Below are 18,041 nucleotides of genomic sequence, written 5' to 3' on the forward strand. Positions count from 1 at the left end.
TAACAGCAGATCTCTCACAGAAACTCTACAAGCCAGAAGAGAGTGGGGGTCAATATTCAACATTGTTAAAGAAAAGAATTTTCAACCCAGAATTTCATATCCAGCCAAACTAAGTTTCATAAGTGAAGGAGAAATAAAATCCTTTACAGATAAGCAAATGCTTAGAGATTTTGTCACCACCAGGCCTGCCCTACAGGAGATCCTGAAGGAAGCACTAAACATGGAAAGGAACAACAGGTACCAGCCATTGCAAAAACATGTTAAAATGTAAAGTCAATCGATGCTAGGAAGAAACTGCATCAACTAGTGAGCAAAATAACCAGTTAATATCATCATGACAGGATCAAGTTCACACATAACAATGTTAACCTTAAATGTCAATGGACTAAATGGTCCAATTAAAAGACACAGACTGGCAAATTGGATAAAGAGTCAAGACTCATCAGTTTGCTGTATTCAGGAGACCCACCTCACATGCAGAGACACACATAGGCTCAAAATAAAGGGATAGAGGAAGATCTACCAAGCAAATGGAAAACAAAGGCAGGGGTTGCAATCCTGGTCTCTGATAAAACAGACTTTAAACCATCAAAGATCAAGAGAGACAAAGAAGGCCATTACATAATGGTAAAGGGATCAATTCATCAGGAAGAGCTAACTATCCTAAATATATATATAGACCCAATACAGGAGCACCCAGATCCATAAAGCAAGTACTTAGAGACTTACAAAGAGACGTAGACTCCCATACAATAATAATGGGAGACTTTAACACCCCACTGTCAACATTAGACAGATCAACAAGACAAAGTTAACAAGGATATCCAGGAATTGAACTCAGCTCTGCACCAAGCGGACCTAATAGACATCTACAGAATTCTCCACCCCAAATCAACAGAATATACATTCTTCTCAGCACCACTTCGCACTGATTCCAAAATTGACCACATAGTTGGAAGTAAAGCACTCCTCAGCAAATGTAAAAGAACAGAAATTATAACAAACTATCTCTCAGACCACAGTGCAATCAAACTAGAACTCAGGACTAAGAAACTCAATCAAAACCACTCAACTACATGGAAACTGCACAACCTGCTCCTGAATGACTACTGGGTACGTAGCGAAATGAAGACAGAAATAAAGATGTTCTTTGAAACCAATGAGAACAAAGATACAACATACCAGAATCTCTGGGACACATTTAAAGCAGTGTGTAGAGGGAAATTTATAGCACTAAATGCCCACTAGAGAAAGCAAGAAAGATCTAAAATTGACACCCTAAAATCACAATTAAAAGAACTAGAGAAGCAAGAGCAAACACATTCAAAAGCTAGCAGAAGGCAAGAAATAACTAAGATCAGAGCAGAACTGAAGGAGATAGAGACACAAAAAACCCTCCAAAAAAAAAATCAATGAATCCAGGAGCTGTTTTTTGAAAAGATCAACAAAATTGATAGACCACTAGCAAGACTAATAAGAGAGAAGAATCAAATAGACGCAATAAAAAAATGATAAAGGGGATATCACCACCGACCCCACAGAAATACAAACTACCATCAGAGAATACTATAAACACCTCTATGCAAATAAACTAGAAAACCTAGAAGAAATGGATAATTTCCTGGACACTTACACTCTCCGAAGACTAAACGAGGAAGAAGTTGAATCCCTGAATAGACCAATAGCAGGCTCTGAAATTGAGGCAATAGTTAATAGCCTACCAACCAAAAAAAGTCCAGGACCAGACGGATTCACAGCCGAATTCTACTAGAGGTACAAGGAGGAGCTGGTACCATTCCTTCTGAAACTATTCCAATCAACAGAAAAAGAGGGAATCCTCCCTAACTCATTTTACAAGGCCAATATCATCCTGATACCAAAGCCTGGCAGAGACACAACAAAAAAAGAGAATTTTAGACCAATATCCCTGATGAACATCGATGCAAAAATCCTCAATAAAATACTGGCAAACCGGATCCAGCAGCACATCAAAAAGCTTATTCACCATGATCAAGTTGGATTCATCCCTGGGATACAAGGCTGGTTCAACATACGCAAATCAATAAACATAATGCAGCATATAAACAGAACCAAAGACAAAAACCACATGATTATCTCCTTATAGATGCAGAAAAGGCCTTTGACAAAATTCAACAGCCCTTCATGCTAAAAACTCTCAATAAATTCGGTATTGATGGAACATATCTCAAAATAATAAGAGCTATTTATGACAGACCCACAGCCAGTATCACACTGAATGGGCAAAAACTGGAAGCATTCCTTTTGAAAACTGGCACAAGACAGGGATGCCCTCTGTCACCACTCCTGTTCAACATAGTGTTGGAAGTTCTGGCCAGGACAATCGGGCAAGAGAAAGAAAGAAAGGGTATTCAGGAAAAGAGGAAGTCAAATTGTTGCTGTTTGCAGATGACATGATTGTATATTTAGAAAACCCCATTGTCTCAGCCCAAAATCTCCTTAAGCTGATAAAGCAACTTCAGCAAAGTCTCAGGATACAAAATCAATGTGCAAACATCACAAGCATTCTTATACACCAGTAACAGACAAACAGAGAGCCAAATCATGAATGAACTCCCATTCACATTGCTTCAAAGAGAATAAAACACCTAGGAATCCAACTTACAAGGGATATAAAGGACCTCTTCAAGGAGAACTACAAACCACTGCTCAGTGAAATAAAAGAGGACACAAACAAATGGAAGAACATACCATGCTCATGGATAGGAAGAATCAATATCGTGAAAATGGCCATACTGCCCAAGGTAATTTATAGATTCAATGCCATCCCCATTAAGCTACCAATGAGTTGCTTCACATAATTGGAAAAAACCGCTTTAAAGTTCATATGGAACCAAAAAAGACCCCACGTTGCCAAGACAATCCTAAGCCAAAAGAACAAAGCTGGAGGCATCACTCCACCTGACTTCAAACTATATTACAAGGCTACAGTGACCAAAACAGCACGGTACTGGTACCAAAACAGAGATATAGACCAATGGAACAGAACAGAGCCCTCAGAAATAATACCACACATCTACAGCCATCTTCTCTTTGACAAACCTGACAAAAACAAGAAATGGGGAAAGGATTCCCTATTTAATAAATGGTGCTGTGAAAATTGACTAGCCATAAGTAGAAAGCTAAAACTGGATCCTTTCCTTACTCCCTATGTGAAAATTAATTCAAGATGAATTAGAGACTTAAATGTTAGACCTAAAACCATAAAAACCCTAGAAGAAAACCTAGGTAATACCATTCAGGACCTAGGCATGGGCAAGGACTTCATGTCTAAAACATCAAAAGCAATGGCAACAAAAGCCAAAATTGATAAATGGGATCTAATTAAAGAGGTTGTGCACAGCAAAAGAAACTACCATCAGAGTGAACAGGCAACCTACAGAATGGGAGAAAAGTTTTGCAATCTACTCATCTGACAAAGGGCTAATATCCAGAACCTATAAAGAACTCAAACAAATTTACAAGAAAAAACCCCATCAAAAAGTAGGCAAAGGATATGAACAGACACTGCTCAAAAGAAGAGAGCAGACAGACACATGAAAAAATGCTCATCATCACTGGCCATCAGAGAAATGCAAATGAAAACCACAATGAGATACCATCTCACACCAGTTAGAATGGCAATCATTAAAAAATCAGGAAACAACAGGTGCTGGAGAGGATGTGGAGAAATAGGAACACTTTTACACTGTTGGTGGGACTGTAAACTAGTTCAACTATTGTGGAAAACAGTGTGGCGATTCCTCAAGGATCTAGAACTAGAAATACCATTTGACCCAGCCATCCCACTACTGGGGATATACCCAAAGGATTATAAGTCATGCTGCTGTAAAGACACATGCACACATATGTTTATTGCGGCACCATTCACAATAGCAAAGACTTGGAATCAACCCAAATGTCCATCAGTGACAGACTGGATTAAGAAAATGTGGCACATATACACCATGGAATACTATGCAGCCATTAAAAAAGGATGAGTTCGTGTCTTTTGTAGGGACATGGATGCAGCTGGAAGCCATCATTCTCACCAAACTATCTCAAGAACAGAAAACTAAACACCGCATGTTCTCACTCATAGGTGGGAATTGAACAATGAGATCACTTGGACATAGGAAGGGAATCATCACACACCGGGTCCTATTGTGGGGGGCGGGGGAGAGGGATAGCATTAGGAGATATACGTAATGTAAATGATGAGTTAATGGGTGCAGCACACCAATATGGCACATGTATACATATGTAACATACCTGCACGTTGTGCACATGTACCCTAGAACTTAAAGTATAATAAAAAATAATAAAATGCATTCATTTTACATTTAAGCCACATATAATACAAATAAAACATGCAGTTAATGTTGAATTGGAACAAAACATATGAACACTTGATCTTTTAAAGGAAAGAGCAGCTAATGCTGCTCCACCTCTACACTCCGAGCTTTAGGGCAGAGGCTGCAGCACACCCAAAAACACCTTTGCATGCTGGGCTGCGGGACATTGTACAGAAGGCCCAGGGACGGTACACCAGAGTGGCACCTTAGGACCTGGAGGAAGAAAACTATTAACGTCCCCATCATACCTAGTGGGGTACTTCATAGGGAACAAAGTGGGATGCAGACAAGAGTAATTGGGGTTTATTATAGGCCTTAGAAATATTTAAGAATTGGTTAAATCATTTTAGATCTCAGCTGGATAAACTTCTGTTCAGATGGAGAATATTTTTTCAAGAGTACTAAAGTGTAGCCTGGGGGTCTCTTCTCTCCCCAAATTATACTTCTCAAAATATGCCCTTAACAAAAGCTGGTCTGCTTCTGTGTGGGAGGGGCCTGCCAAGGGTGTGACCTGTGTTCAGGCTGCTCGTCTGTTTCCAGTTTTGTTACAATGGTAGAACAGACTTCATGATTCACAGCCACCTATAAGTGATGGATTAGTCCATTCTACAGGTGAAGAATCATACGTCAGTCACTCAGCCCAAAGAGGGCAGAGCCTGGATTCAAACTCTAAAGTCAGAGCTCGTCACTATTAACAGAATCACCTCTTAATTTGGTGAGTCTCTGCTGTGGTCCACCATATTTCTGGTTTGTGTTCTAGCCTCCTGCCCTTGCACTAGACTATGGGGTCTTTTCTGCTGCTTGATTTCTACCCTTTCATTGCTGGTTCAGGACCTTCCATATTCTGGAGGACCAAGAGTCTGCACTGGCTGCTGGTCATTTCTTACAGCCTCTCTCCAGCTTCACTTCATCTTCCCAGCACCAATCACATTTCCTTGCTACAACTCATTGCCTCTTGGGTTCCCACCACTCAGATCTGTAGAGGGGGCCATGGGGTTAGAAAGACTTCCTTGTGAATCACCCCTCTTCAGACAGCATCTGAATGGATTCCCTCTACTCCACCCCTGCTACAAAGTCCCTTGAGGCCATCTGAGAAGAACAATGTGATGGGGTGGGGACACTGAGATCCCAAATGCCCTGGTAGTAACATGCCAAGCTGGACACCATCATAGGATGAAGACCACTATCAAAGTTGTGATGTGTGGGTTGACACACTGTGCCCCAGTCTCCCTTCAAGCCTCATACTGCCATAAAGTCAGTCATGTTTTCTTTGTGGGGAAGTTGCTGTAAATGACTTAGAAGCTTTGGTGGGATAAACCCAGAGAATTTCAGTCAAGGTAGGTAAAGAAACAGAACTCAGAGTCAAGATTAATTAATAAGTGTAGAATTGATATTCCCAGGTATCTAAAAAGTGGGAACTTTGTAATCAAGCATTCTTGATTACATAGGTTGAATTTTCCAGAGAAAACATTTTTCCCCTCCACATAGGATAAAGCCCTCTTCCTCCTCTTGCAGTATCTTGCAGGTGAAATAAAGGCCTTTAAAATGTATCTATATATAAATATAAATACATATATAAATATATATTTTTTTTCTTTTTTTTTTTTTGAGACGGAGTCTCACTCTTTTGCCAGGCTGGACGATCTCAGCTTACTGCAACCTCCACCTCCCAGGTTCAAGCGCTTCTCTTGCCTCAGCCTTCCGAGTAGCTGGGACTACAGGCATGCCACCACACCCAGCTAATTTTTGTATTTTTAGTGGAGACGGGGTTTCACCATGTTGACCAGGATGGTCTCTCTCTCTTGACCTCGTGATCCACCCACCTCAGCCTCCCATAGTGCTGGGATTACAGCCGTGAGCCACTGCACCTGGCCTAAAGATTTGTTACCAAGAAAGTTTTAAAGTTTTGCTGAGTAAAATCTGGAGGGCCTAGGCTGCTTTTGTCATTTCAGGCCTCTGGCTTTTTTGGGAGGAGCTGTTGTCTTGTGACTGGCAGCCAGGGTGAGGCACCCACTGTAGGCACAGGGCTGATACCTGAGGGTCAGCAAGCGACTCCTTTTGTGCCTCACCCTAGTCCTAGCTCTGGTGGGGCTAGGCATGAAAAATAACTCAAGTGATGCATTCTGGTTATATAGTGAGCAGTAATGCTGTGAAGAACAGGAAAATAGGTGTTTAAAATTACAAGGTAGTAGGGTCAGCAGAATGGAAGTAAAGCTTATTAGTGTCTACTCTCTTAAAAGTACACAGACAGAAAGTCCTTACAAAGTTTGCAATTTGTAACAAATCAGGTAAAGACCTGGTCTCCCTCTTGGCCCTTGCTCTTGCATTTAATCAGGCTGACATCAGGTGGTTGTGTGTGAATTTTGCTTATACCAGGAGTTGGCGAACGCTTTCTGCAGAAAGACAGTAAATATTTTAGGTTTTGCAGACCATAGCAAAGCAGTCGTAGGCATCCAAAAATGACTGCAGCTGTGTTCCAATAAAACTTTACTTGTAAACCTACATTTGGCTTCAGGGCCTTAGTTTGCCAACATCTGCCTTAGACCAAAAGAGAAATGCTCAGTGCTCCAAAAGCCCTGTGGGAATACGTAGTAACAAGTTGGCCACGAATGGTGGAGGCCGAGGTGGGAGGATCACTTGAGCTTAGGAGTTTGAGACCAGCCTAGGCAACATAGCAAGACCTCATCTCTACTTAAACGAAAACTTAGCCAGGTGTGGTGGTGGGTGCCTGTAATCCCAGCTACTTGGGAGGCTGAGGCAGGAGGATAGCTTGAACCCAGGAGTTCAAGTGCAGTGAGCTACAGTTGCACCACTGCACTCCTGCCTGGGCAGCAGATTGAGACTCTGTCTTAAGAAGAAGAAAAGTAACAATTTGCTTTTCTAGAAGAGAAATTGTTAGTGGATTCACATTCCAACATGTAAAAAAGTGGCTGAAAATATTTCTAATAATGTGTTATTTCTTGATCAGGTCACATTAGTTGCATGAAACAGTCCCAACACTTTCTGTTGCAGAATAGATGCCCTTGCCCAAAGCAAGCAAATCAAGTAACAATTACATCAGATCTGGACAGTGTAGCACCATGGGGATTTTCTAACCTGTTTTCTCTTTTGTTCTGCAGGTCTATTCCTTATCCTTGGTTTGATACTCTACCCTGCTGGCTGGGGTTGCCAGAAGGCCATAGACTACTGTGGACATTATGCATCTGCCTACAAACCTGGAGACTGCTCCTTGGGCTGGGCCTTTTATACCGCCATCGGGGGCACAGTCCTCACTTTCATCTGTGCTGTCTTCTCCGCACAAGCAGAAATTGCAACCTCCAGTGACAAAGTACAGGAAGAAATTGAAGAGGGGAAAAACCTGATCTGCCTCCTTTAGTTTGGAAAAGACATTAATGCCATTTTCTCCCTTGAGTAATCTTGTGAAACAGTTCACAGTTTCATCATTTGAGTCAAGTGGAGAACCAACCTTTACCTACCAAAGCCACGTTCCACAGCCCGAGGCTTAAACAGGACCAGTGAGAGGCCACATCCAGCTACGCAAAGTTACTGGACGTGCAGTCTGCAGTGGACATAAGGAATGGAACATGAAAATAGTATATAATCCCTGACCTGGAGTTACCAAGTTCTGTCAGGCTCCATCTCCCCCAGGTTCAATGAAGGATAATAATGTAAATCATTAGGGCAGCAGTTTCTCTGGTAAAGGAAGAGACCATCCGCCAGATTTGCAGGCTGCTTCTGCTCCAACGCTGCTTGTTTGTGAGCATCTCTGCCTCAGAATGGGGTTTTGGGTTGGAGTTTTTGTTTTCCTCTGTTCTTTCAAGGCCATCTCAGTTGGAGACGAACAAAAAACTATAAATTTTACTGGGGACAGGATGTGTTTGCTAAAGGGCACAGCAAGATACTGTCTTTTGCTTAGCTGACCAAAGGGGTCAGCAGGGGTGGTGTGGAGTCATGCTGTGGAACTTATTCTAGCCTGAATCCTAGGGTAAGGTGGATCAACTGAACTGTCACTCCAGAGATTTTAGAAATTTGAGTAAAGAAACAATAAGGACCTATACAATCATATGAGAACAAAAATAAATACGAAATCTTGCTAGTGAAGACATATTTTTTCCTCTTCCCAGCAGCCAGGCTAGCACCAGTTCTGGCCCAGTGTCCTTTTCTGGAGATCACATGTTTTTCTCCTAAGGTTAGGATTGTGCTTTGACTGCCAAAAGGAAACCTCACTCTGTTTCCTCCTTCCAGGGGCTGAGGTCTCCAAGCCAGCTGCAGCTCATTCAGATGTTCACTGGGAGGACTTGCCAGAATCTCGGCACTTGCGGGGAGCCCTTTCCTCCCTGTTTGGTGACCGTGCTGTAGTCAGCTCTATTTCCAATCCCGACAGTAGGAGAATGGCATTCTACAACAAAAAGAAGCTAGTTGTGGGAGTTAAGTTTTTGTAGTTACTGGTGTTGATCCTGAACGCAGACTGAGATAACATTAAATTGCTGCAACTGAAGAACTGCAGCTGAGACTTTAATTAATTCCAGGAAAGTACAGAGGACAAAGTTAATTCAAAAAGAGGAGCTAGATCAAGGTCACAGCACTGCCTACACCTGTTTACAAAAAGAATCAAATACCACTATGAATAAGGATTCAGGGGCTTTTAAACTACTTTCCTAATTACCAATATCACTGATTCAGGAAGATAGTATCTCAGAATGACCAGGGCATCGCAGAAACAAGCTACTCTGACATTATGGGAGCTTCAAAATTGTATCATGATACAGAAACACTCCTTAGCACTTTAAGAGATTTCTGGAAGGGGAAAAAGTGTAGGTCTTTGGGTTCATTAATCTGCTCGCTTGAGGACTTTGTTTTGAAAAAGTACCTTCTGTGGACAAGGTATTGTGTGTTAAGTGCTACCAGCTATACAACCCTGGTTCAGATTTTGCAGCCTTGCCCCAAGTGAATCATGTTAAAGCTGTCTGAGTCTAAAGCACCATATGGTGGTGCAGAACAGATAATTACACAGAGATGGAATGGGACAACTAAAGTTTTACTGCATTCTGGTTTTGGGCCTATATGAGAAACCATCTTATCTCACAGATAAGGGCTAAGGGCAAAAGGGGTGGGAGGTGTTTGTTAGGCCTTAATGAGTTTCCCATTCCTGAACCAAAATTCAAAGTAAGCGAGATATAAATCCTGTGATTTTGGTAAAGAAAAAAAACGGGTATCTTCATAGCAGCCTAGGAAACATTAACCATATCTCTACCACCACCCAGAAAGAGGCTGGAGGAGCCACTGGACAAAGCTCCTGTCTCTGTGTGTACATTTATAATGTTCTAACCAAGTCTCAAACCTTGGCAATAATTTTCATTAAAAGCAATCCCATTCATCAGACAAATCTTGATGGAAAACACAAAATTTTTCCATAAACTTATCAGAAGACTCACTTTTTTTTTTTTTTCTTTCTGGGATAGAGAAACCATTTTCTGACAGTAGGTTTACAATCTCAGTGTCCTAAGCTCAGAGGATCCTCCGAGCATGTCCATCACCTGCTTTTTGGCTAAGGCGGCAGTGTACCTCTAGATCAACCTGGAAACAGTCACAAGGGAGTGTGACTTCTTGGCCATAATAAAGTCACTTGACAGTGTTTATGTTATTAATTTGAACACACAGAAGACAAAAGCACAGGTATGCACACACACAAAACCCCAAACCACTAAAAACTACCTAAACACTGAGTAAATAGTAAAAAGGTAATGTTGGGACTTTTAAACCTTGAATTCATTAGCCAGGCTTGGGGTGAAAGGACCATCTAATATCATGCAAGTCTAAACCATACTCTTCCACACAGCTGTTTAAAAACCACTGGGTATGAGGAATATGCTAGAAAGAAATGTTAAAAATAGATTGTTGGCCCACACTTATTTTTCTAATAAATAGGACCATTATTACTACCAGGATAGTCTTATTTATTTTGCCTGAATTTGTGCTTAAAGAAAGTCTCATGACAGGATGGGATGGGCTGCGCTTCTCAGTGAACTCTGAGGCAGAAATATTTGCCTTGGATTCTGTGGATTTTTTAAACCTGTGTGCTGATAATTCAAACAATGTTGCATTAATTGTGTAAGGGTTTTTTATAGTTTTCAAACATCTGTGGTGTAACGATCTTTGTTAAACATATATTCTGTAAAGTGCCATAGTCTTTTATGTGTAGCATATTTAAAAATATATATGTATATTATACATACACAAGTTCGTGTGAAAGATGTGCAATAACAAAGGTGTATGTATGTTTTGTTGTTTTGGAAACTGGACAGGAGTCAAAACAGGGATGTTTCTGTTTTGGCAAAGGAGAGTTCCACATTTTTGCCTTCATGGCTTATTCAGTAACCTATAATTTTAATGCTACACAAATCTTATGTGAAGAAAAGACTGGTATGAAATCATTTTCTCCTGGGTCTAAAATAATCACTAGCATATGTCAAGGTTAAGCCAGCAAGCCAGGCCCAGTTAATGCTAGTCTTTCATGTGAAATGTGAAGCTGCCATGTTGCCTTTTCTCTTAGTAAGATAACTAGTAGCTGGTACATAATCACTGAGGAGCTATTTCTTAACATGCTTTTATAGACCATGCTAATGCTAGACCACTATTTAAGGGCTAATCTCACACCTCCTTAGCTGTAAGAGTCTGGCTTAGAACAGACCTCTCTGTGCAATAACTTGTGGCCACTGGAAATCCCTGGCCGGCATTTGTATTGGGGTTGCAATGACTCCCAAGGGCCAAAAGAGTTAAAGGCACGACTGGGATTTCTTCCGAGACTGTGGTGAAACTCCTTCCAAGGCTGAGGGGGTCATTAGGTGCTTTGGAGGAACTCAGCACCATTTGATATTCAACAGCCACTTGAGCCAAATATAAAATTGTATTTACAGCTGATGGACTCAATTTGAGCCTTCAAACTTGTAGTTATCCTATTATATTGTAAACTAATACATTGTTTGTCTAGCATTGATTCGGTTCCTGTGCATATGTATTTTCACAGTGTGCTCCCCTCCCCAGATCTTAATTAAACCAGATTTTGCAAATTCATTCTTATTCTTTCAAGTCTGAGTATACTGGCTTCAATATGATGTGTATAATCTGATCAAGAAAATACCTATAAATCAGTCAACATTTATTTTAACTAGCTTACATGTAATATTGATGAATGGAAAAAAGATATTCAGGTATTTTAAACTATTCCATTCACTAGTAACATATATGTCCCTATCTGTGTTATCTTTAATGTCAAGTACGTATTTCTTCCTTGAAGAAGCATCAACACAATTATAAATAGGAAAAAACATCTCAAGTATTATAAAGTAAAGCTATGAAATATGAAAATGCTCCATTAAAAAGGAATTTTCAAACATAAATATGTAACAATGACAACGGGGAAAAGTTAACTGAAAGACACATCCTCCTCTTCCAACAATAACCCTAAAAATAAAAGCCAATGATATGGTGCCATTCCACATCCATGTTTCCTGACGGTAATCCTGGCCATAAAAAGCCTCATCCAGAATAGGTGGAATTCTAATTTATAAACTCAAGAATGACACTAAATACCCTTCTCAACTCTTTCAACTCCCTGTATCCCATGAAGCATTTATTATTTCATACCAAAAAAAAAAAGGCAATTTCTTCCCCTGATCTAGGGCCTATGACAGTTGAAATTACATTTATGTTCTGGTTTCTAATAAAAATAAAAGCTGACAAAGTTACCCACATCAGTTTTAAAAAACCACACACGGTTTTCCAAATAATCATGATTTGAATAACCCAAGAAAAATTAGAACATTTCCATTGCTTTTTCAGCTGTTACTATACTCTCCAAAATTTAATCCACAGAGAATGGCAGAAGCTGGGGAACCCTCCCATGTGCTTCCCCCACTTCCCATCCTTAGTTGTTATCTAGCAATTCTGCTACTAGGTCCACTTTCCACACTGATCTTCCTGGAACATTCTGCATTCAAATTACACCTACACCCCCTTAAAGTTTTTGCTTAACCAAACAACCACTTAGAACAGTCCTTACTAACATGGACATTTTATGTGGATATTATTTCAGTAGTTTCAAACAATCTTTTTCAACCCTCACACAATGAAGGGTAAGGCATCAAAGCAAACTTTACTCTTCAAAGCAGTAAGAACCAATAACTTTATTTCAGAGGCCCTCACTAGCAGCTGAGTCATTTGGCAGAGCCATCCCCCTGCTGCTCCTACTACTATCTTCTTCCTTGTTCAACTTCCTCTCCTTACCCTGAACAGCTGTGCAAGATAAGTCTTGCAGACATAAACTGCCAATTTTACTAAGGTACACAGGACACAGATAAAAGCATACAAAAAGAGGAAGTAGTGAAACCAAAACCACATAGGAAAGAAAAGTCAATCAAGTAACACATTGCTATTAGCAGCTTTTTAGCTTTTTATAGCCAAACATCCTGAAAAATTAAACACCTACAGGTAGGCACCCAGAAAGTGCCTATGTTTAAGAGAAACCACTATGATTTTATTCACAAGAGACGAAAGCCTGAATTAAGGCAGTGATGGTAAAAGACAGTCAATGGGATGACTTCTATGTTAGGGGAAAAGAATGGACAGGTGGACTGATCAGAAGTGGAGGGGAAGGAAAGAGTCTAGGATGACAGCCAGGTATTTAGTGTAGAAACTGGGTGAAAGGTGATGTGATCAACAAGAGGAAGACTCCAGAAAAAGCAGGGACAGTGAAGGTGAGGAGGTTCAGCTTAGGCTGCCAATGTAGAAGTCCTGTGTGCAGCTAGGACTATACTAGGGAGAGAGATTGATTTGGGAGTCATCAATACACCTGAGAGATGGTAAGTGTCCTTCGTTATTGTGCAATTTCTATGGGCAGATACTACGCTAAGCACTTCATAAAATTCATTTATTCATCAAAACCCTATGAGATAGAAACTACTATCATTTTACAGATAACTGTCACTTAAATAACTGAGGTGAAATAAAGTGTCCCAGGTTAGAAAGCTAGTAAGTGGCAAAGTCAAAGCTCAGATATATGTTTGACAACAAAGGCAACCCCCTCAAACTGTTATGTTGTTTCCTTCTACCTGGAATGCACAGGGTGGGAAGGCAGCCAATGCAAATTCCTGGGCAACACCAATATCTCTGCATTGCAGACACTTAGAATAACTTCCAAATAAAACTCCAAAAGGGCCTCACCATCACAACTGATGAAAACACTGCTTCTTCCTCCCTTTCAGAGAAAACACCTAGTGATTTTTCATAATTCTGAAGATGACATATGTCTCAATTTATCAATCAAGATTTAGCTCAATCCTGAAAACAGACACAAGAAATTCAGTATATGACAGTAGGAAAGTAAATGATAGGCTGTGACAGTTTTTATGTTTTCTTAGTATCAAAAATCTCTCATTCAGAGTAAGCAACTATTATAATCACACAAGAAGCATATTTAACCTAATAATAAGGATTTGTCCTCAACTGAAGTTTCTCCAAACTCACAAATGCCAAAGACCCTTTAGAAAATTTACACTGCTGAAGGATGGGCAATAGGACTCACCTTTAGGTGGCAGGTGTTAGCATTTGGTCTGGAGAATCCAAAAATCATGTAAAAATTTTGTTGATTTTTTTTTCCAGTATCCATTGTCCCTAAAGGATGGACATGAATGACTGGAAATGTGGAAGGATGAAAGGGAAGACAACTGGAACGAGGCAGCACGGTGGGGCAGCCACGCTTGGCAGGAGTCAGGGGACCTGCCTGTTCTCATCATCCCTCTCCAGCCCCTCACCACCACCACTCACTGAGTGACTTCGGGGTAATTTCCTAGAACTCTACAAAAACAAGGCCAACAACAGAAATTATATCACAAATTTGGTATGAAGATTAAGTGATGTATATAAAGCATTTAGTACAGAACACTGGTATACAGTTAAGCCCACAATAAGTTACTATTAGAAAAAAACTAAGAAAATACTGTCCACCCAGACTATTATCATTTTAAAATTACAATCTATGAAAGGCAACATAACTTGTTGTCAAAACCCATGTAATTTTACCTGGAGAGACTTGGTGGATTGGCTACCTGAGGCCACCATTTCTTTTTCCATCCTGTTATAACAGAGCATTCAGCTAATTATCTTTACCTTAGAGCTTTCAGGAAGTGGAAGATTTCTTGGTGGGTGCAGGGTACTCAGTTACTCCTATTTAGCAAAAACAAAAACAAACAAACCTGTAGCACTGGGTGAGCCCATAAGCCATGTGAAACCAGAATGCTCAGAAAAGGAACCTCCTGATTTGTCAAAATCTATTGGGATAAAAGACTTTTTAGAAAAGGAACATCCAATGCTGGCCAAGGGTGTGAAGAAAGAGGCCTTTCTGTACATTGCTGATGGAGTTACATATGGATAAAATTTTTCTGGAGAGCAACTTGGCAATGCACATGAAAGGCGCTTCAAAAACTATACATACCCTTTAACTCAGCAATCTGTACTAAAGAGAAAACAAAAGCTCGAGTCCCTACATTTAGCAACAATATATTCCTTGATAAATTATATATACCTTTAAAACCCTGAAAATCAAAACCTAAAGGAATAAGACTTTATGATACATACATAGGATGGTAGCCATATAGCTATACTAAATGTTACAGAAATATATTCAGGGATATTAAAATTGTCAATACATATTTATATCATAACTGAAATAAGATAAACTGTTGTGTTAGTTAAGATCCTCCAGTTAAAAGTAATAAGAAACCAATTCAAGATAGCTGAGGGAGAAAAAGCGGTAAGATTATGAGGATAATGGGATAAGGGTGAGCAGTAGGGCTCTGTAAAGGAAAAGGAAAGCCACTAGATCTTTTCTATGTCATTCATTTTACATCTCCTGTTATGTCGATTTCATTCTTCACTTTCATTGCAGACCAGCTTTCTTGGTGATTCCTTCCTCATGGCAGAAAATGGCTACCTCTTATGTTCCATATCCAACAGATATGTCTGCAACAGTAGCGTTCTAGACATATCTACATTCAGAATAAAAAACTGATGAGCCAGGAATGAGTCCACTATGGCCAGATGACATCCAGTACCAGTGTGGACTTTAAGGACCCAAAGAAATGTGGCTTTTGAGAACTAGGTAAATATCCCTAAAGGATGTACAAGGATGTACGGGGTCATCTCATTTTTAATATTAGGAAGTTTTCTTCCTAGAAAAATTAATAGAAAGATATAAACCAGATTTTAATAGAAGTTATTCATGGATGTAAAATTATGAGAATTTTAGTTATTTCTTTTGCTTATAAATATTTTCTATAATTTATACTGAAATGTATATTGATTTTATAAATTAGGTTAATTTAAAAAACTAAACTATCAGGCCATTATGACATAAAGCTAAGTGAGGGGAAAATAAGGTTTTTAAAAATCCATATTGCTTATATATCTTAACTCTACAAAATATATATGCATAGAAAAAGATTAGAAGACAATAAAATATTAGCAGAGGTACCCCAAGATGACAGAATTAAGGATTTATTTTTATTTTCGCATTTATCACTTTCTGAATTTTTAATTGTTCTACAACACATATGTATTGCTTTTATACTAGAAAAAAAATGTGAGGGATGCATAGGCCCAGTGGGTTCAGTTTTTGTGCAGGAGACTAGAATACTGTAGACACCAAAGTGATCACCAGATAAAAGACACTGATTTTTGGTGTTTTCCCCCATCCCCAAATACCTGAATATTACGACAAACTGCCAACAGTAACAACTACTACAACCATGATTTATCTTGAGAATCACTGGCATACAAAATATTAAAAGTTGTGGAGGAATTCTAGAATTACATTTAAGTAAGCACTGAAAATAACTCGAAATTAAAAATAAAACTTGTATGGTATAGAACTGTTTTAATGTATAGAAGATAATATTCAGAGTAATTTTATATTACTAGGTGGTGATTAACTATTTTCTGCTCCTATTAGAGAAAAGATTAAATGGCTTTTAGTGTTAGGAGCGTTTCAGCTACACCATCAGCCATGTCAAGCCCAGAAAGATATGAACTGGAAAATAAATCAGGATTTGGACAAACACAAAGTTTAACACTCACTACATTGCCACATGACAGTTCCCATGTTCCCTTGCCATTTGAAACATGGCCAGTACTAATCAAAATTATATACATTAAATGTCTTACCCAAACCCCAAAGTTAAATTGCAAATATAAAACCCACGGCGGGGGGGGGGGGGGGGTTGGGGTGAGAAAACTGGAGAGCAGTCTTTTCCCTATTTTCCTACAACCTTCAAGTAAGAGAGATCTGCTTATATAAGATAGATTAGTGGCAATACCTGGCTTAGAAAGTTTCTAGATTTATTTCTAGCTCTCTACATACTGTGACAAAGTCCTAAAGTTGAAAAATACCCACCAATATTACAGGCATGCTGCTTTATAAAATGTGCCCTAAAATTCTAGCCAAAATACTTCACTTTCTGTAATACTTAATATGTGAGATAAAACTTTTTAGCTTAATAAAAAAGTATTTAAAACAACTCATGTTTTAAACACATTATTCTACTCTAAATAAATGTATACTATTGTACTTTAAAATGTATCAAAGTAAGGTGTTTTCTATTTTTTAACCATCCTCAATTTTTTAAAATTAACCAATCTTTTTTCACCTCTAAAGGGCTTAATCACATGAAATGAACAAATTCCTCTGGACATTTTCCTTAAGGAAAAACTGAAAGGAGATATAGTGAAATGGTATATGACAGCCATGGTAATTCTAAGGTATACATAAGCAGGGGGAAAAAATGCTCAAAATATAACAAAATTCTGTATATAAACAGTCATGCTAAACACAGATTTGTACCAATAAGGGTACCGAATCAGATGTTAACAACAGTGTTTTCAGAAAAAGATACAGTAATGAGTAAAAAGCACTATTACAAATGATTTACAGAAACGACTAATTAACCTAACATAAATCCCCTTAAAATGCAAACCATACATTATCTTAACATGAATTACAGAATATTTTCCAAGTAAATTAGGTGTAAAAATCCAAACTCGCTTTTTAAAATACAACAACCAGAAAATAATACCGTTCCTTTTTTAACATGTATTTCTCAAAAGAAGATTCACCATGAACATTATTTTAGATATTTTTACATCTTCTTTAGCTAACCAAGTGAAAAATCCAATATACACAAATAAGTACTTTCATCAGTACATAAAACAGCAATAGGTAGCAAAGTTAGAAATCAGAATACAATTGAATAAATACAATACTAGTACAGAGACACCCATTTTTAATCCACAATGAAATATCTGAGCCACGAATAGGTTTTCCATTTTGAATCTAACTTCTAGATGATCTGTATTTTGACCTTAAAGGGGCCAAACTATTTAATATGGATGAAACTCCTGTTCCACTACCTGTAAAGGTCTAATGCAACAGAAAAATGGTCATTTTATGTTGCTCAGAGTTTTTAACTAGGTCTTTCATATTATTTTGTTTAGCACATGACAGACTTATACACATATTTTTAAAAAATCAAACATGGAATTTCTATATACATCAAACCTTTAACAATGTCTGTCTCTGAATTGCTATTATAATGTTCAAAATTATACAAACAAACA

At 38.8% G+C, this 18,041-nt stretch overlaps 1 protein-coding gene across 3 annotated transcripts in view; it reads left to right on the forward strand.

The window, feature by feature from the left end:
• Positions 1 to 11,442, forward strand: part of LHFPL2 (LHFPL tetraspan subfamily member 2) — a 163,159-nt gene extending 151,717 nt beyond the window's left edge. For all 3 annotated transcript variants that reach the window (XM_050795737.1, XM_050795736.1, XM_050795738.1), the window contains one exon: positions 7,493 to 11,442. In XM_050795737.1, coding sequence (XP_050651694.1) covers positions 7,493 to 7,749 — 257 coding nt within the window. In that variant the 3' untranslated portion in view covers positions 7,750 to 11,442. The remainder of the gene's footprint in view (positions 1 to 7,492) is intronic.
• The last annotated feature ends 6,599 nt before the right edge of the window (positions 11,443 to 18,041 follow it).

Source organism: Macaca thibetana, chromosome 6, assembly GCF_024542745.1.
Source record: "Macaca thibetana thibetana isolate TM-01 chromosome 6, ASM2454274v1, whole genome shotgun sequence".
NCBI classification, from domain to species: Eukaryota; Metazoa; Chordata; class Mammalia; order Primates; family Cercopithecidae; genus Macaca; species Macaca thibetana.